At 45.9% G+C, this 20,558-nt stretch overlaps 2 protein-coding genes across 5 annotated transcripts in view; one reads left to right on the forward strand and one right to left on the reverse strand.

Moving 5' to 3' along the window:
- LOC121299833 (signal peptide, CUB and EGF-like domain-containing protein 3) overlaps positions 1-8,138 on the reverse strand; it is a 55,691-nt gene extending 47,553 nt beyond the window's left edge. For all 4 annotated transcript variants that reach the window (XM_041227956.1, XM_041227954.1, XM_041227955.1 and 1 more), the window contains exon 1: positions 7,946-8,138. In XM_041227956.1, the coding sequence (XP_041083890.1) occupies positions 7,946-8,054 (109 nt within the window). In that variant the 5' untranslated portion in view covers positions 8,055-8,138. The remainder of the gene's footprint in view (positions 1-7,945) is intronic.
- A 7,242-nt stretch (positions 8,139-15,380) lies between these two features.
- Positions 15,381-20,306, forward strand: LOC121299517 (T-complex protein 11-like protein 1). The gene is made up of 10 exons (XM_041227277.1): positions 15,381-15,574; positions 16,248-16,355; positions 16,470-16,602; positions 16,810-16,930; positions 17,505-17,725; positions 17,859-17,995; positions 18,254-18,441; positions 18,590-18,771; positions 19,069-19,241; positions 19,589-20,306. Exons 2-10 carry the CDS (start codon positions 16,283-16,285, stop codon positions 19,819-19,821), a joined length of 1,461 nt encoding a protein of 486 aa, XP_041083211.1. The 5' UTR covers positions 15,381-15,574; positions 16,248-16,282; the 3' UTR covers positions 19,822-20,306.
- The last annotated feature ends 252 nt before the right edge of the window (positions 20,307-20,558 follow it).

The raw sequence follows: 20,558 nt of genomic DNA on the forward strand, positions 1-20,558 counted from the left end.
TGAGTAGCTCAGTGGTTAGAGTGCTGGGCTGCAGTGTGGAAGGCAGTGTGTTTCAGTGGTAGTGCTGGGCTGCAGTGTGGAAGGCAGTGTACAGTGCTGTGGTTAGAGTGCTGGGCTGCAGTGTGGAAGGCAGTGTGTTTGAGTAGCTCAGTGGTTAGAGTGCTGGGCTGCAGTGTGGAAGGCAGTGTGTTTGAGTAGCTCAGTGGTTAGAGTGCTGGGCTGCAGTGTGGAAGGCAGTGTGTTTGAGTAGCTCAGTGGTTAGAGCTGCTGGGCTGCAGTGTGGAAGGCAGTGGGCTGTTTGAGTAGCTCAGTGGTTAGAGTGCTGGGCTGCAGTGTGGAAGGCAGTGTGTTTGAGTAGCTCAGTGGTTAGAGTGCTGGGCTGCAGTGTGGAAGGCAGTGTTTGAGTAGCTCAGTGGTTACAGTGCTGGGCTGCAGTGTGGAAGGCAGTGTGTTTGAGTAGCTCAGTGGTTAGAGTGCTGGGCTGCAGTGTGGAAGGCAGTGTGTTTGAGTAGCTCAGTGGTTAGAGTGCTGGGCTGCAGTGTGGAAGGCAGTGTGTTTGAGTAGCTCAGTGGTTAGAGTGCTGGGCTGCAGTGTGGAAGGCAGTGTGTTTGAGTAGCTCAGTGGTTAGAGTGCTGGGCTGCAGTGTGGAAGGCAGTGTGTTTGAGTAGCTCAGTGGTTAGAGTGCTGGGCTGCAGTGTGGAAGGCAGTGTGTTTGAGTAGCTCAGTGGTTAGAGTGCTGGGCTGCAGTGTGGAAGGCAGTGGTGTTTGAGTAGCTCAGTGGTTAGAGTGCTGGGCTGCAGTGTGGAAGGCAGTGTGTTTGAGTAGCTCAGTGGTTAGAGTGCTGGGCTGCAGTGTGGAAGGCAGTGTGTTTGAGTAGCTCAGTGGTTAGAGTGCTGGGCTGCAGTGTGGAAGGCAGTGTGTTTGAGTAGCTCAGTGGTTACAGTGCTGGGCTGCAGTGTGGATGGCAGTGTGTTTGAGGAGCTCAGTGGTTACAGTGCTGGGCTGCAGTGTGGCTATCAACACCACCTAACATCAACACCAATGGAGTTCGTCTTAGGTGACTGAACACTAAAAACTAAACCAGAAAACCCATCCCAGCATAAAGGGCTTTTCTCTGAGCAGTTATATAAAACCCATACACTGAAACATAAACAGCAATTTATAACATGAAAAGCGTCGCAAGAGAACTCTATCCTTCAGAAGACACAAAAACACTGCAGTTCCTCTGATAACATCCAATACAGCTGGGTATAGAGTTTCAGCTTTTAAACGATAACAACAACAATAATAATAATAATAATAATAATAATAATAATAATAATAATAATAATAATAATAATAATAATAATGCTGTAAATACTCTGGAAACAATAATGGGCTTGTTTGCTTGAAAATAAACAGCTCGGCTCACACATTAAGATAAAGAGGTATTCTTTTTCAAGGCTGGGTTTCTTTGAGTTTTCAAAAACAACTCATATCAAATTCACCCATAATCATATCAGAAAAAAAAAAACTGAAGAAAGTCCCTCAGTTGAGACACGTTTCCTTGTCTGTTAGAATGAGTCGCTCGAAGGTGCTAAGTTATGCTAAGATCATATAATGCTATATAGTTAGACATCGCCTAGAATACCACGTTCAGTGTTGGCCAAACCACCACAAAAAAAAGTGAAGAGAGGTGACGTTCTATATGAAAGAGCAACTTAAAAGCTGTATTCAATTCGAATGCTTTATTGTCCAGGTAAACTCTCTCTTTGAGTGCAGGCAGTCGTTTACAGTGAAGACCCAGCCGAGAGGGTTCGCCCAGCTGCCATTCACACTTCACAGCCACACAGCTCTGTGCTCAAACACTTAAACAGTGCAGCTATGTCAAACACACAATTAAGGGAGTGGCAAGCATGCAGGTAAGGGGCCTGGGTGGCACAGCTGCTGTATAATATAGTTGCACTATTCTCTCAGAAATGGGAATTTTCACAGGGAACTACACATTACAGGAGATCGGATGCCAGCGAGCTACCTGCCTCTGGAGCACGAAGGCCAGCTCTGCAGCTGTCCACCCAAGCTCACTGGGCGCCTGTCCAGTAGGGTCCACTGTACAGCGATGAGTAGAAACAGCCCCTGCCGGTTTTACCTTCCTGACCCACAGGAGCGTCAGCGTCAACGCGACGCTCCCTTCGGGATCTTCCCTTCTGATCCCCTTCGCAGAGCCTGGGCACCCAACTGGCAAACAACAAACCCTGCAATGCACTATCTGTATGAGGTACTCTACAAACGCAGTAGTAAACGTCAGTAACAGTGCGTTCACTGCACAGGTCATTTTAAAAATGTGTTACGCATAGGGGTTCATTTAACGAGCCAGGGGCTAAGCTTGAAGTCAAAGCCAAGATCCACTGTCTGATTCCTGTCCTAAGCTCTAAAACCACAAAGCCTCGCAATACTCCTTTAATCTCTAAAGTTATGAGGCTTCAGTCCTCCGCTCCAAACCATGCGAACCTTCCTATACCTTGGAGAACTCACAAGTCCCACTCATTAACATGATAAAATGTGCACCGCGGACGCCAGCGCTGCTACTGCTAATGGCCCCAGGCCATTTTTTTTTAGATTTATGCGGAGTCTTAAATGTTGTATTTAGTTTAGCTTCCCTGTCAGCCGAGCAGGAGAGGACTTGGCAGCTCGGAGGTGTGCAGTTCAAACAGAGAGCCGTATTTACTCTGTGCTGAAACCCACACTGTTCAGAACCTGTACCCTGGCCAGCTCTGCAGACTCCACTCTGCAATCCAGCTCTACAAAAACTACACACCAGATACAGCAAGCTGGCTCTCTCTTCATCCTGGGGAACTTTATTGCAGATAAGGCTTAGGGCTAGGCTGTGGCAGAGGGACTGGGAGGCAGTGCGACGCAGCGGGGGCACGTAGTGGTTAGAGATATGAGGGACAGGGAGGGAAGCAGTGGAGTCTGGTGACTGCAGAGGTAACACAATGCCCACAGCGATGCTATGATTTGGGTATAATCCTAGTACAGATGTGCTTTATTAAATCACAAAGCTTTGCAGAAGCGAAGCCCTGTTGTACAGGCTCTCCTTAAGCTATGAAAAAATGAAACAGGCTGCAGAACTGGGAAGCTAAAACTTTAAAAAGGAGGAAAAGGTGCTCCCAGGGTTAACGTGCAAAAAGCTTTGTAAGTCTGTTCCAGTCTCAAAGGTGCACCCACCCCTTATCTGCTTTAAATATTCCCTGAGATTAATCTGTCAACGCGCCACTCCTCAGAGCAGACTTCAAATAGCAAGCAAGCCCGTCACAGCCATTTTACAAGACATAATAACTGCATAAAAAGTTCCAAGACCTCGGGGGGTAGAATCATTCATTCCAGGGAAGGGAATGTCTAGATTAACAAACACATGTTTTAGAAGCCATTGTGTTTATATTGGCCATTGGAGAAACAGTGCTATGTACAGTAGGTGAGATTTTTTTTTTTTAACAAGTAAATTAAGGCATGATGAGGTTATGTGTGGATATGCTCTGATTGGCTCTCCCCTTTCCAGCATGCATAATCATTAATAATAATAATAATCTTTATTTTTATATAGCACCTATCATAGTGGACCACCATCACAAAACGCTTTACAAGATACGAGACTAGGGTGTGAGAACTATGCATCAGCTGCAGAGTCACTTACAACAACATCTCATCCGATAAACACAGCACAAGGAGGTTAAGTGACCTGTTCAGGGTCACACAATGAGTCAGTGGCTGAGCTGGGATTTGAACCTGCTGGTTGCAACCCAGTTTCTTTAACCACTGGACCACACAGCCTCCATTGGCAGGTCCGTATTGGTTTCCATGGTGACCCCATGCTATATTGGCGTATGGATGGTGGGCAGCTGTAGCACCCTGGACTGGAGGGACAAGCGGTTCTCTTAGGGAGTGAGGGAGCAGTTCGGTCTCCATGCCTCAAACCTGCCCTGGACTAGAGGGAGCACCCTTTCTCTTAGGGGGTGAGGGAAGGAGCAGTTCAGTCTCCAAGCCCATCCAATCCATGGCTTGTCTTTAGAACCGGCATCATGCATCCTGTTTACTGCACAACTGTTTATTTTATTAAGGTCATCCACTGTAATTACTCCTGCTTCTTTTCACATTGGGTGATCCACCAACACCCAAAAAAACAAAAGACAAAGAAAAAGCATGCAGCCTCAGTCTGTGACTCAGTGAAATCTCAGAACAGCACAGCAACCTTGCAGTGATTCATGACCTCAATGCCTGCCCAGCTGTTTTGGTAAACAGCAAAGCTTCAGCAGTATTCACTAGGGGCATGTTCCTCGCTGTCTACAGCAGCGTTCAATCCAGCTGCAACGAGCACTGAGGCCATTCAACTGGAACTCGCCATCCGATACCCTGCATCCCTCAGCATGGGAAATCTCCCTGGAACAGGCGGCTCATCCCTGTAAGACCATTTCAAACACAGAAAGGACCATCAGCAGCCGCGGCACAAGGCTTGGTTAACGCACACAAAGCGATGGGAGCGGGTTATCATTTGCCGACAAACCGGCTCTATTGACAATCTGCTGTTGCGTAAATTTGGATAGGTATACTGCTGTAAGCTTTACATTAAAACAAAAAAAAAAATACACAACTATATGCATCCTGGTATGATCACTGCGCTTAACTGTTCCAAGTGAAAATAAGTGTCCAGGCTGGTTAAAACACACCAATTACACCAATCCAGGACAGCAAGGGTCAGGGTGAATGTGTAACCCTTTAGATGACCATTTTCAAAAGACTTTTTAATTAATGGCTTTTTTTTTTTTTTTTTAAGGTAAGTTTCCACGTTTAACTGCTTGAGAGCGAGACTTGCTGTATGAAGTACCTGCACAGAGGACTTAGAATTTCATTTCATTCATAGAGTTTCCTCTCCTGGAGCTCTTGTCCTAAACCTTTAATGAAGAAATAATAGCGCACTGGTAACTAAGAGAAGCGCACTGCCAGCGTGAAGAATCTCAGGCTCACGCATTCTTATCTTTTCTTCAATTGTGCCCATAGTAACGGCCACAAAAAAAGCACATGAATACTCCCCAGATACGCTGTGCTTGTTCCAGGGAAGACTTTTATCATTAATGATTCCCTTTTCAGGGGAGCACAGGGGACTCTGCAGTGGTCTAGTTTCTGAATAGCAAGCGCTGGCAACATCAGTGCAAGGACTTGTAAAGTCGCACTTTGCTGAAACCAGGAATTTGAAGTTTTTGGCGGGGATGCAAATCTGAAGTGAACATTTCCTTACACTGCCTCGGCAAAACGCACAGTTCTACGCCCACTAATCCACTACACTTTACAGCACAAAGATCAGGACAACTCACAATAGGTGCAAAAAAATCTGCAAGAAAAGGCCAGCCATCGCCTCTCGACCAAAGGCAGTCGGATCGTGCTCAACCTGATCGGCGCACAAGAGTGTACTACATGTTGCATGTCTTATTGTTTTTTTTTTGTGTGTGTGTGAAGCTTCATAATGCTTTAGGGTCAGACTGCTTCCCACACTGGCTTGTGCCAGAAGGGCCTTCCGAAGCAGATACTCAATCAGGGTGCAAAGGTTACCCCAGCCAGGCTCTGGCTGCCTTACTACTCTGCAGCTCGACGGGGACTGCTGTCTGCAGCACAAGACAGCGGCTCCCATCCCAATGAATAGAAGGCACTCCTAGAGGCAGTTTGCTTGAAACTGTGCTGGACATGCAGAAGCATGTGGAATTCTTATAGATCTATATTCTTTTTAGAATAGTCTTGTATTTATAAAAACATCATATTTATTAAAGAACACTGTCTCTTATAGTCGTGAATGATAAACAAGAGTGTTTATCTGTGCCACCCAGCTTGCCCATACCTTAAAGCAAGAGCTAAGGCATCACCTGCCCCTGCAGCCTGTCCACCCCCTTGCCAAACCAACATGGGTTTCCGAAAAGAATCTGTAATTATTCCGACACTGACGCAGGACAAAGAGCTTGTCAGGAACATCTGTGTTAAATAAATATTTACCTCGCAAGTCGCGTCCCTTTTATCTATGGTGTCCTCCACACATTTTTCGGCATGTTCCTTTTTTTTCCCCCCTGAAAGTTGGGTCTTGGGTTCCTTAAAACAATTCCTCGTGCATCCCTCTGTGCTTTACCATCCTCTCAACACACTTTCACCTCAGTGTACCACCCTTTACTTGAGCAGACAAGACATCCAAACTGCCTTTAGCTCCCTAGCAGGCTTATTTTACCTCTGTTACAGGATCAAGTTTGCAACAAGAGAGCAAGCTAACAGCTAAACCCATATGGGATTGCTACAGTCCTGTTCAGAAGACTGGCAGTGTTGTTGAGGGCAGTTTGAATATATACTTCTCCCCGAGTCACAAACTGGGGTTACCTTTGAACCCGGGACAACAAAACATTTGCATTCACCATCACAAAAAAAAAAAAAAAAAGTTCTAATTGTAAAATGTAAATATTAGGCTTTCCCACCAGAAGGAAGAGACCACCCAGGGTGCAGAAACTGTCTGTTTTTTTCCCCTGCACTTCTCAGCAGTACAGATAGCTTTGACTGCTTCTAATAAGGTATCATTGTTGGAGGTGACCGCAATGTGCATTGAGAGCCCTGCATTGAGAGCAAATGATGCAGGGTCGGCCAGTGAAGTATATGAAACTTTAAACTGATTAGCTTTGTACTTTGGAGGGTGTCACGGGAAACGCTACAGCGGGCATGCTTACTGAAGTGTTGCACTGCTTAGATTCAATGCGCTTCGCGGTACGCTTCCCCAGAATCCATGTTTAAAGCATGTCACATGCGTATGAGTGTGTTTGGTGTACCACAGATTGCACAGGAACTGTTCGTGCTTTGAATTTAGTTGCGTTTTTGTTTTAAAAACTACATGTTCCAGTGCTTTCACTCGCAGATAAAAAGGAGAACATGTTGCAACTTCTGGCGCTTATTCCCGTTCCCCTGTCCACATCCTTACCGGCTAAGACACACGGATTAAGAAAACAAAAGGGGGTTGATTTATTTGTGTTTTTATATTTGAAACAGAAAAAAAATACACATTTCATGACACCTTGACAACCTGCCGCACGTTTTTAGTTTGTATTTTTTGTTCTAAATTCCCTGAGGAATTGTTATATAAATTATTTGGTGCCATTTAGTGAAACAGCCACTGTGTATAGTTGCTCTCTCTTGCACAGTCTAGTTTAATATTAGTAGCGGCGTGTTCTTTCCTGCTTAGATTAGTCTGTGTGTGTGGGGGGGGGGGGGGGGGGGAGTAAACAACACTGTTTGCAAAGTGTACACACCACGGTATTCAAGATATTTATTAAAAGCATGTTCCATACTGTTGACATTTACTAGAGGAAAGATTTTTTTGTTCGGCGTCATAATGAAGCAAACTGTTTTATTTATTAAACTCCAGTGTTTAGGGTTAGTGGCAATGCGCAACAGTGACACCGTGGTGCACTAAAGCGACAGCTTTAACATTGCGGATTGTTCAGATAGAGTTAACCGGCTACAGGGTTACAAACTGCTGTCTGGTTTTTTTTATTATGGTAAATTATTTGTAATTGTACATGTTCCCCATTAAGTCGGATAGAAGGAAGCAAAAACTTTCTGATGTTATCTGAAACAATATGCGGGAAATTACAGGAGGTGATTTATTTCCCTTAATCTTAACGGACTCCACTTGAGATACTGTATCGCTTCCTTGTGCTCGATTACATATTCATTAGCTCAACAACAGCATTATTTACAAGTCGTTAAAACGTATGCATTTCCTTTGCTTTAGTTAGCTATCTCACGCGAAGTGGAAATCGCACTCGTTTTTAATGTCCTGTTTATTAAGAGCCGAATAATGATCAAAGAACTGAAATAATAATAATAATAATAATAATAATAATAATAATAATAATAATAATAATAATAATAATAATAATCTTACCTGGAGTGGCTTTGCTCCCTAAAGCGGTTTCAGGGTGGTGAAGGAAAGCGAGTATGCAGAGTCCCAAATATCCAGCACTAGGGCCCATTATAATGAGCGAATACATCATATATACATACAATAAAATAGATATACTTCTCTGTAAGCAAAATAAATCTCGGAGGACTGTTTAATTTAGCAAAAAAAAAAAAAAAAAAAAAAAAAAAAAAAAGATATAAATAATCCTTTCTTCCTTATCTCTATTGGGTTTTTTTATGCTATAGTAAAAAACCCAGCAATATGCGGTGCTCGGCTATGTGTCTCACCCGCACTAGGAGTAATTCTGTTATCATGTTCAAATCCCGGACAATTTCTATATATAAGAGAGAAGGGAGAGAGAGAGAGAGAGAGAGAGAGAGAGAGAGAGAGAGAGAGAGAGAGAGAGAGAGAGAGAGAGAGAGAGAGAGAGAGAGATGTAGAGAGGGAGAGAGGGGGAGATAGAGTGAGGACTTGTGAGAAAGGGGGAGGAGAGATGAAGATTCGCGTATTGCTCTCTCTCTCTCTCTCTCTCTCTCTCTCTCTCTCTCTCTCTCTCTCTTCTTGCAAATATCTCTTTTCTACAGGAATTTACAATCAGCTGCTGGTTGGAGCATTGGGGAGGTTGCTATGGAAACGGCTTCCCCGGGCGCGGAGGTCAGACTCGGGGACCATGTGCAATCAATGGATCAATGCAAACGGTATGCATCGCCCAGACCAAACAACCTTTTTTTTTTTTTTTTTTTCTAACAAGGACTAGTAGAACTACTGTTGCAGCTTTCTCCACATTATTAATCGGGGAAGATGCAATACCAAGCGCGCCAATGCTGAAATTCTGTAAGCGCTAAGGGGAAAAAAAACAAAACACCTTTACGTTTACATATCCAGCACGCATAGGCTTATAATAAACAGCTCTGACCAGCTTTAAAATCAGTGAGTATTTAACACCTGCAGTGAAACTGAGAGGACTTCGATCACAGGGTCTACTGCACTAATGCGGGGCCTATTTTACGCATATTATGCTATATTAAATAATAACATTTTCTGATCTGAAAACCACAAAGCTTGCCGTAGTGGAATCAGCGCACACGGCATTTTAAACCTCGCCCTTCACTCGCTATAGTGGAGTACAGACTATAGCGCAGCAAAGCTCATTCCTGCCCTGCTTGGAATTCCAAAGCCACTGGTCAGCACTGGTTTATACTGGTCGTGATGACAAGAGACAGCAGTGCTGATTAAACAGGGGATTTGTTTAATTCTTTATTTATTTGACTCTTGTCTGCACTCTGAAAGGAATCTAATATCAATCTCCTTTTAAAAGTGTGCTGGGGTTCTACCAGTTAGAAACCAGGCAATGAGTTTTCCAGTTTTCAGCTCTGATTTTCAGCTGGCAGGCTCTTGAATGTTTTTACACAGCATTACACCGGCCAGCAGCCCCATCCTCGTGTTCTGCACCGAAGCTCAAAGCAAATACGCAGTCTCAACGGGGAACTGGCCCCTCACAACAGCAGCCAGAAAGACCGTGCCCCACCCGCGAGACCCAGTCTACCTGGCATTGTAAAGCCTGTTTGTACAGAGAGGTCAAGACTGGCTGGACCTCATTCACAGGGGGGCTCAATTCAGCCACAATGCAAACTTTGGAACTAGCTGCCGCTGCTTAGGTAGTCTCCTGCATGCAGTTCCTCCAGGGGGTTCCAAAGTGGAACTCAGAACACATGACATCACAAAGCCCACCTCACAACGCAATACGATTGGACACCTTCGGGTGATCAGAGAGCAAACAGTGGATAGATAAACACTGAACCACCATCTCACCCCCCAAGAGAAAGGGGGCTGGGAGTTAATAGTCACATGACATTTACACAAGTGTTTGTCTTGCATGGCATTTCCAAGTTGCTCCAATACAGAGCAGCCAGAGAAAATGGATCAAAAAACATACCGGCCTTACACCTCTGTTTCTGAAATGAGGAACTCAAAGAGATTTGAACAACGGCCACTTCTCACCTGTTCCCTGTTTGGCCCTCTGTTGCAAATGACCTTGTTATGTCTTTTATTTGTATTGTTGTAACTAGGCAGACTTGCAAAGCTAATGAAGTTCAATTCACTGCCAAGCGGACCGAGGTTCGCTGGCTTTCATATTCAGACGTGAAAAGCAAATGAGCTGGGTTTGTTTCCTTAGGGAAACTCTCTCATGCGTGGAAGTGTTCCGGGGACAGGGAAAGCGATTCTGCACAGTCAGGTGTGTGTCGTGCTAGAAAGTATCGCTATTTAATATCGACAGCAGTAACATCAGCTGCACAGCTGGAAATCTTTTACTGACGTGCAGGACAAAAAAGGGGGCATTTGACCCCTCCGCATCCAAAGGGGTCAGGAGAGGTCGCGACCTTCAGACTGCCATGGTATTGCGAGCTCAGTGAAGCGAATTAAATGAAAAAGACCAGGAAAGCAGAGTCTAGTGTCCTGAGTGGACAGCTCACCTGTGGAAGAATGTAGTTAACACACGCCATGTATTTTCAACATGGTTTTGGGTCTATTTCAAAGATCTAAACAGCGGCGGTATCTGCAACAGCCTCCCTCCCCGTGCACTCTTATTGAGACAGGGAGGGTGAAGGATTATGCCAAACTAATCAGTCTTGTAGAGATATCAGGTGATTCTGCACACCTACACACCGTGCATCAGATCTTTGAAGCTGGAAGACACTCAGCCACACGCACACACTTACAAGCCCACACGTACCACTGCAGCCTGCCAGCTGCCATTCCGGCTTGCAGGCTCCCCGTTAACAGCAGCTGCACTGGAGATCCGATGCTGTGTACTGTGAGGCTGAAGGTGTAAAATGTGAAGGTACTTAACCCATGCGTGGGAGGGAAGATTTGTATTATTGCATGTAATGGAAAATCGCTACCCTGCTGGAAATACTGCCATGTGTGCAGTGGAACTATCAATTCTATTTTCCTCTTTCACGGCTTTGTTATGTTGTTTGCAAGCGTCCTGTACGGCTCTTATTGCAATTGCACTAATAGTGTGCGTTTCAGGTGCTTTGGCCTTAACCCGGAGGCTGATCGGTAAACACAACAGTGCAACTCGATCACAATTAAAAAGAAACTGTTATTGACTGATCTCTGTGCGTTGGATGCAGCCCCCCCTATAAAAGAGCAATCAGTTCAATGCTGCTGGTGCTGCTTTTGCATCTTTCAGCATCTTTTACCACCTCTTTACCAATTAAAGAAGAAAAAAACAGCAAGTAACAACATAGGGGTGGAACCAATCAAAACACACAGCTGGAAGAGGGCTCTTGCCTGGCACGCCACTGATTTACAAGCACGGCAGAAATATTTGATAAGAAACGTGCACGATATCGTGCCTCGGGGAGGGGGGGGGGGGGGGGAAGCTAGTTTGAATATCGTCATTGAAGAGGGAGACATCGCTGTCTCCTCTGATTGAATCCAGCTCGAAGTTGCTTAGTTAGATGAACATGTTTAGCTGCTCTGTTGAAAGGGTACAGCACTCTGATTCAGGAATTACAATGAGCTAGTGAGTTAAATAATTGTCAATCCCGTGTTTACAGGGGGGGGGGGGGGGGGGGGGGGGGGGGGGGGGGGGGGGGGGGGGGGGGTAGCGTATGCATGTTTGAAAATCCTTTTAGCTGGCACGACGCCCACAAATCATCAGAATGATGGGATCAGCGCTGGGCTCAGAGACTATCAGCGCGGCCGTCGAGACTCGCTCTGATCTCCCCGGACGATCCTGCAGCCACTAAGTGCTTCACAGATGATGATGGGAGATTGTCCTCTGCCGAGCCCGCTCTGAAGCTCTTCCAAACCCTGCTCCGCTGACTCAGCACCCTCACAACCTTCTCCTCAACCCCGCTGGTCCTGCTCTTCAAGGACGCCCTGCTAATTAGTCACCGTCGGTGACGAAGCCAGTTCCAAAGTCTCCGAGAACTGAAAGAATAAAACTAGAGTATCTTTGGGAAAACAGAAAAGAAGGAAAGACGCCAACACATTGAACAAAGAGGCATTCAAGACAAACAAAAGACCTTGCAACTGTATGCGAGGAAACGTTTTTTTTTCCAAGCTGTTTTTATCAGTTTTGTACTCAGAGGAAAACATCATTTAAAGAAAATCTTGCAAAAAACATAATTATCCTTGTGTCCTTGGAACCTTGAGTGTGTGTGTGTGTGTGTGTGTGTGTGTGTGTGTGTGTGTATATATACCACTATCGTGTGTGTCTTTTGTGGTCTTGCACTGGCTATGTTATAGAAACAGTTCTGCTGTACTGCCATCAGCAGAGACGGGGCTTGGTTGAAGTAATACGTGCAGTCCTGAATACGGAAGCACCTGCCAACTGAGCATCTTCATCAATGCATTTTCAGATCTGTGGTCCCGCCCAGAGGAGAATCATCTTTTACATATCATAGTATCACAGATGCCAGCGGCAAAATGCAAGAATCATCCATATACATATTTCTACACACACATATACAAAATGCACACAGGAGTGCTTCCCTCTTTATGGGCTGTGCAAAGCGGAGAAGGGGACATAATGAAAACAGTACATTAGTGAAGATCCCTTTCACAGGAAAGCGTACAGTAGTGTCCTAGCAGGGAATGAACCACAGTGATGAAGTCAGCACTGTACTGCAAGAAACACAATCAATTCCATGACAAACTTTTCGACTGGAAGTCTTTTTATTTTTTCAAATACGAAAGTATTCTACGGGCTTTTAGTCAAATTGTTTGGCTTTGAAAAAAAAATTGCAGTTGTTCATTTTATGTTTAAAACTTGATTGGAGAAAAGCAAAACACCATAAAATTGTTTAAAAATGTTTTTAAATATCTGTGTTTCTTGTGGATAGCATTTCCACTCCTAAATGCAGATGGACAGATGGCCATCCAGTTCTGCACACAGAGCTGCCAGGAAGCCAGCATCTAACTTTGTAATTTCATCTTCAAATTAGGGTTAGGGGATATTATTCCAGCTGGCAAAATATCCTCTGGCTATGTTCCCCAATGAGGCTTCAATCACGTTTCTTAGGGCCGAGATGGAAACTTGCAGCCTTAGTTTTTTTGTCTGAGCCTGAAATTTCTTGGCCCTGGTTGAATTTACGGTCAGTGGGTGATACGTGATCTGCCGTGACCTTGTGTGTGACCACAGAGCTGACCCACAGCCTAAGCAAATCAGTATCCCAACGTTTCACAGACAGTTTCAGATACTGCACTGCGGTCTGTAAAAGCCACTTTGCATGGCGTCTGTGAAAGCTGGTGCAGAAGGTGGAAGTGGGGGGCTTTGCAGATTTGACGGTGTTGCTGCTGGGGTCTGGGCAGTCTGCAGTGAGGATAACGGGTGAAGAGGTCTGCACCCAGATATCCTGCTCGACTGTTAGCCTACAAGTGGTTTCTAAAGCCAGGCGCCTGTGCAGAGACACACACACCACTTCCCTGCCACCACTGGGCCGGTGTGCCTGCTGTATCGCCTCCCTGTGCTGTTGTGCAGACCGCACTGGGAGCCGCACCAGCCAGACAGCATTATTTCATTTCAAGGCTGATGGAAAGCTCTGATTAATCAAAGAGCAGCCCATGTGTTGCGGGTTACTCAGCCGCTTGTTAGAACGATTGCTTTGGCTCCTGGGAAGCCTTGCTTAAGCAAATACATTGTAATGCTGATCAATAGCAATTTAAAATGAACTGGAAACCCTTATTATCTCATGAACTGCAGGAAGCACGCCGTTTCAACCATCAGTCTATCGTTAGAACTGTAATCACTTCTCAGTGTTACACAGGCAGTTTTTTATAAGGGGGGGTTGAGACACCCTGTATGCTTGCAAGATACTCCCTCCTTCCTTGAGTAACCCATGCCTGCTAGACCTGATCAGTCCCTTCAATCTGTTCATCTATCACAGCCAATCAAAAGCGTTGGATCAGCCCCGGACGGGCCAGGGAGCAGTATTTCAAGGAAGGTTTTAAGCTTGTTAATAATACACCTCTTTACTGTAACAGCACAGTAAACCCTATCTAAAATCAAGCTCAATTGGCTACATCAGAGAGGGATTAAATGAAAATGAACAGTCCTTGAAGTTCTGTGAATACGGCTCATTGTGCAATTTCCCATTTAGGGCATGTCAATCTCTATTATTACTCTCCAAGCCCTACCTCATCAAGTGAAAGGGAACCTCAGTGCCTCTGCTTTCAGGGTGTGCTGTGCTGTACTGTACTGCCCCCTAGTGGCAACACTGTGGGTGTTTCCGTCTCTGTGAGGTTCTACTCCCACCTGCTGGCGAGAAAGGTACTGTATTGTATTATAAAACTCTAGAGCCAGTAATGAAATCTACTGGCAGCAGCCTTTTTGAGGGTCACCGAAACCCATTCTGCTACCAGTTAGAAAACTACAAAAAAGAGAAATGTTATTTATTTTATTAGCCTTAGGTTTATAGATAAGGGAAATGGGTATATTAAGAATTCGTTTTGGGGGAAGCTACGTGCACGAACACGTTACCTTTATTTAGAGTGCCCGCGGCAATCTCACTCGCCGTCGAAAAGTTCACTGTATCGGTGGCTACTGCGAAAACTTAGCACACAGGATAGGTTGTAAGCGGTGTGGTACACTGGGCTTGAGAACAAGGCTCAAAATGTACGGTTAATGCGTTTGAAAGAAGGCAGTGCAATTTTATATTGGACCATCTTTCTGCACCTACGCAAATCAAATACTGCATTTCAAATGAAATTATGTACCTGGAATGTACTTGCCCACTACAGGAAACAGAGCAATGTTTTGTAACCAAGGCAACACATTAATATGTTCATAAGCAGCATCCAGGAATTTACATTACACAACACAACGCGTTTACCGGTTCGTGTACATAAACACAGTGTTTCTGCAGCAGCTCCACACCCATAGACCGAGTTCGCGGCTCACTGGCTGGTTTTTTAATAAATGCATTTTTTGAAAGCAAAGTCGTCACCTAAAAATATTTCCATCACGTGTCTGCTTCGTTGCCATGGAGAAAAAAAGGCTTGATTACTTTTAAAAATGAATACATATCTATCCCGCGCAACACCAGTGCTTGCGTTTGAGCGCCTAACAGTTAGAAAAGGCGCTCTTTAGTAGAGCAGCTGGACAGCCCACCTGCTTTCATGGTGTTTATCAAACAACTTAGTTAAAAAAAGTTATAAAGTTACAGCCGCAGATTAGAAGTGTACCGTCCACAGTGAGAGAGGCGGGGCTACTCGACCTGTTTGATTTGAACATTGGGAGAGGTTATTTCAAAAGGGGGGGCACTCACACCACGCCAAAAAAAATAAAACAATTAAAAAAAGACAGCATTGCTTTATATACATTTTTTGCAGCAACTAATCATTTGTTTATTTAAAAAGTAACAGTAGAATGTGTATCCGGAAGATCGTGACAATTGTGGGTAACAATATGACTGGTTTACCCCCCTATTCTGTGTGCAGTGGTGTAGCCCGGTTTGAAATTGCAGGCGGTGGCAGTCTGCTGTTGAAAACAATGTGACAGTCGCGTAGGTGACACACTGCCACTAAAGCTACCACTGTAAGGTACGATACATCCAAACAGCTGTTAGGACCGGACGCGATCTGCGCACGCAAGAACGGGTAAGTCAGAACATGCACACCTTTATAACCGCTCTGTAATAATGTGAAGCATTGGGACCACGTTTCGTTTGGACACTGTCAGTGGCATTGGGCTGTTGTATGGCTAATGGAGAGCGCTGATATTGTCAGCTTGTGCCAATAATAATTCAACGCATTAAAGAACAGGGAGCGCTAACACTCACCTAAACAGATGTGCAATTCAGCAGCACGCAGATTGCTTCAGCTCGTCTGATCGGACGCAGTCTGCAATGTCAGTAGTGCACAGATAAATGCAGGTGTGTGTGTGTGTGTGTGTGTAAATTGTATTGACAAGGTGTCACACCTTTCTCCAGCATTCCACAATCCTTCCTAGAGTCCGAGCACCCCACGTGAAAAGCGTCTGCAAAGTGAACGATTGACGTCATCAAAGCTTCATTGATGGCGTCCTCGGGATTCGAGGCGTCATTGCCCTAGTTTAAACACACGTGATGTAATTCTGAATTCAGTTGGACCATGATATTAAACACGAATTAATAAAAAAAAAAAAAAAATTTTATGCATTCAATAATAATAGTATATATTTTTTTTTTTCAACAGAAACTGCCCTGTAACTGATGACAGTGTGTGTTTTGCAGTACTTTATTAGCTGTTGTTGCCATTGTATATAACTAACTGGGGCTTTGTTTATGATTAGTTTTGTTACAAGCAAAGGCAAAATACGCAGTGAAAATGCCGAACCCGAAGGAGCTGCCCACAAGTGAAGATGAGGTGCCCAGCCTCCGCGTGCCTCACTCCCCTACAGGTAGGAATTTAGCCAGGCGCCTGGGTCTGTTTTAATGACCGGACTGGATGGATAGTTCAGGGTTGGCATGTTAGCACTGCTGTGTGGTGTGACAGTGTTGGGTGTGGGTTGCAGGGAGCCCGCCGTGCCAGACGTCCCTGGCAGAGGTGATGGAGACGGCTCGGAGCGTGGCCAACCTGACCATCGCCCACGAGATCGTGGTGAACCGCGACTTCCGCTTCGAACAGAACAGCCCGGCTCCAGACAGGTACACGCGGAACGAACCAAAGCGCTAGTCTGGACATCTGTCTGCTGTTTATTCATTCAAAGGGGCACTGCCCCACCATCAATATTGTGTATAGCTAAACACAATACAGTAGGGTTCTCCCTAAACTCACAGCTCTGACTTAACCACCAACTTCAGCACCTCAAAGCTAAAGCTGGTGTTGAGATTGGGTCTTTCTTGTTTTTCCAGTTTGGAGGGAAGAGTAAAGGAGATTGTGCACCGAGCCTTCTGGGATAGCTTAGAGGCTCAGCTAGCCCTCAGTCCTCCAGACTACAGCCATGCAATCAAGCTGCTGCAGGAGATTAAGGAGGTAGTGGCTGCTGTGTTCTTTACTTGGTCTGGGTACTCCTCAGTGCATGCTTGTGAAGGTATCATAATTCAGGTCACAGTGTTTTGCTGTTACAGGAATTCAGACCACTGACTACTTGAGCTAAACATCTTAGGAGCTACGGACCTGAAATTCATAAAGCTTTGCAGGGACATTTGTTTGCAGCTGACTGGCTGAGCTATACTGGGAACGTCTGATTTAGATGAACCCATTATGCAATGCACCAACACCTGTACAGCATCATAACAAATTCATTCTTATTTAATAGTTTTAATTTCATTCTTATGCATCTTGTTTCACTATAAGGCGCCTCCTTCCTGGTGAGGTTTTGACCCTGCTCAGGGATGGAAAAAAGACTCTCATTGCCTAGCAGTTTGATCCATTCCTGGTTTTGCTACGAGTTCAGCAAGACACACCTGAGCTTGTTTCCTATAGACTGTGGCTAATCAAGCTCATAGTAAAACCTGGAATGGGTGAATCTGCTATGCAACAGGAGGCTTATTTCCAGCTGTGCTGTGGGTGTAGATGCTTCATCCTCCCTGTCTCCCTGTCGCAGACCCTCCTCTCCCTGCTGCTCCCGGCTCACTTCCGCCTGCGTTCTCGTATCGCGGAGGTTCTGGACATGGATCTGATCTGGCAGCAGACACAACACGGAGTGCTGGACCTGCCGCAGCTCGCCAGCTTTGTCATCAGCACCATGGCAACGCTGTGCGCGCCCATCCGCGACGACGAGATCCGCAGACTCGGAGAGCTGAGAGATGCCGCCCCCCTACTCAGGTGAGTGGTGGCTAGCGGAGAGCTGAAACACTTTCTTTAGGACTTTTGCAGGTAGAGCACTAGAGGCAGTGTCATTCCCACCCCCCTCCGCCTAACCTTGCTCATGTCTCTGTGTCCTGCCCGCCCCTTTCAGGGAGATCCTGAGGGTGCTGGGCCTCATGAAAGTGGACATGGTCAACTTCACAGTGCAGAGCCTGCGCCCACACCTGCTGGAGCAGTCTGTGCAGTACGAGAGAACCAAGTTCCAGGAGATCCTGAACAAGCAGCCTGGTATGCAAACAGTGCCGCGGAGGCAGAGGAGAGAGGCAGGCTTGAGAAAGATGTGCACGTGGATCATGCCACGAGAGAGAACAATAGAAGCATGAACTGCTTTTTTGCAATGCTTTAAAAACCCATTTTCTTACCTCTTATTGGTTTTGTTAACCTTAAATCTCAAGCCTTTGCCACACGTCATTCTCCCTCCAGATTTTATTGCCGGGGGTGCCGGTCTGTTGCTCTTTCACAGCAATTCTGTCTTTGCGTTTCAAGATGCCCTAGACCACACCACAGCCTGGCTGAACAGGGCCGTGCAGGCGGCAGCCACAGCCTCTTCTAACAAGGGTCCTGGAAACACCTCCACCTCCCCCAGCCCTGCAGTCCTGAGCCCCAGTGCCGTGCTGGACCAGGCATACCTCTCCCTGCTCAGGTGGGACCCAGACTGCCAGCTCTACCCCGAGGTACGACAGGGCTCGAGCAGGGCTGAGGGCTCGTGTTTAGACTCTAATTCCTTTAATGTCAATTCCCAATTCTTTTGAAGGAATTCCCAAAACCAGGACGGCTTTATCCCTCTGATAAGAACCTGTCTGCCTCACTCTCGTTTACCAGACTGTGCAGATGGATCGATCCCGCTTGGATGAGCTGAAGTGCTGTGTCGACCTGTTGACCCTGCTGGCATCCGTCCTGCTGGTCACCAGTAACCAGTGTGGGGGCGCTGTGTTTCCCCTGCCAGGGTTTGTAGGTAAACTGAAGCAGGTCATTGCTGCCCTGCTGGAGGGCAGTTGTCACAGGTAGGTGAACCAATCAGTGAACTCGCTGGGAGAGGAGAGGCGTGGCTTCTACTGTAAGATCTTGCAGCTACAGGTAAAAAAAAACTAAAAAAAAACTAAAGAAAATAAACAATTGGAGACTAACGCTGCCATTTTCCTTGAATAGAATAATGTTTTAGGCCAGTTGCTGTTGTGGGTACAACACTGCCCCAGCTTTGAGGACCAAAGCTCAGCCTTGCTGTCCTAGTGACAGGGGAATGCTGAAGGGAGCTCCCCTCGCCACAGCAGGGCAGCTGACTCGTCTTCCTGTGTCTCTAGGACCTCCGACCTGAGGGGGGCGCTGCAGGCTGTGGGGGAGCAGGTGCAGCTGCAGGTGGGGCAGGCGCTTCGCGAGCACGGGGGGGCCGCCCTGACCCCAGAGCAGGAGACCTCCCTGAAGGGCCAGATCGTCGACATCGCCCAGGACCACAGCCCCATCCGCAGTGTCATAGGTGGGCTGGCTTTGAATCCATCTCACAGCAGATTATCATCTTTGAGGGTTGAACGAAGAACACTTTCCATTGCAAAGCTCTGAAGCCATTCCTGTCCTGGTCTTTGTTCCAACCCTGTTCTAAATAGTTTAATTGAACCAGTTAAACCTCCATCCAGACCCTGAAGTGGTTCATGATCTCACTAAACCTGGAGTGGAGTGGCCCTGCAGGACTGTTATTGAACAGCTCTGCTTGAACCCATGAGGGCATCCTTTAAATAGCTAGTACACATTTAAACGAGCACCATTTCCGCCATGCCCCCTAAATGCCCAATTCTGACTCCTGTTCCCACTGTCTTTGGTTTGCAGCCGGACGGATTTTCTCGTTCCTGCAGAGCTCCCTGGGCCCCCCTGCTCAGAAGGGCTCCACGCTGCTCCCTGGTGGCCTGGCTCCGGTGGGAGCAGAGCTGGCCGAGGTGGGCGCCGCTTTCGGGCGGATCGTTCACCACAACCGCCTGGTCTTCGGGCCTTTCTACTCCTCCATCCTGAAGAGGGCGCTGTTCCCCCAGGGGGAGTCCGAGACCAGCATCGACTCCCGCTAGGCACCGGGCGAGGACTGCGAGGGGACGAGAGAAGCACTCTAGGATTTCAATACCAAACGATTCAAATACAATATATTACCAGCATCAACTTCCACTTTCACTTCTTGCCTGAACAGTGTGGTGCTGAAGTTATTGTTATGGATCTGTGTTTTAGAAGCGTGCAATTGTTCTGTTATTTTTTAAAATAATATTTCTGTAAATAGGATGTTCGATAGTATAAGACTTGCCTGAACTGTTCCCTAGGAAACCAGCGTACGGATACGATGTACTGTCTATGTCACATCCTGTATACAACAACAGATTAGCATGTTTTTAAAAATGGCGCTGGAGTCAAGGGATTGTTAGTAATGAGTTGGAGATTTTTATAAGCTGAAAATAATTAATTTGTGCGTCGTTTCAACTAAAGACAAACATACTGTAAATACATGAATATTTTATTTGAACATTTTAAAAGCACTTCTGTTTAGATTGTGAGATCAATTATTAAAGGCTATGTATGAATATTTTTTTTCTGCCAAAAAACTTGTGTTTTTCAATGGTTTGCACCAAACAACTTGTATTATTCCCCATCAAAATGAGCTTTTCAACAAGTTCACTTTTGCTGTGGCGTGCTAACACGCTCGTGGTCTTTAATTCAATAAGATCCATGTTGAGAACGATCTGAATTGTTGCAATCAGATTAATCAACCCTCCTGTGTTGAATCTGCAGTTGCAGCCTTGCGCTGCTGAGCTCCGGG

Source organism: Polyodon spathula, chromosome 25 (assembly GCF_017654505.1).
Source record: "Polyodon spathula isolate WHYD16114869_AA chromosome 25, ASM1765450v1, whole genome shotgun sequence".
NCBI classification, from domain to species: domain Eukaryota; kingdom Metazoa; phylum Chordata; class Actinopteri; order Acipenseriformes; family Polyodontidae; genus Polyodon; species Polyodon spathula.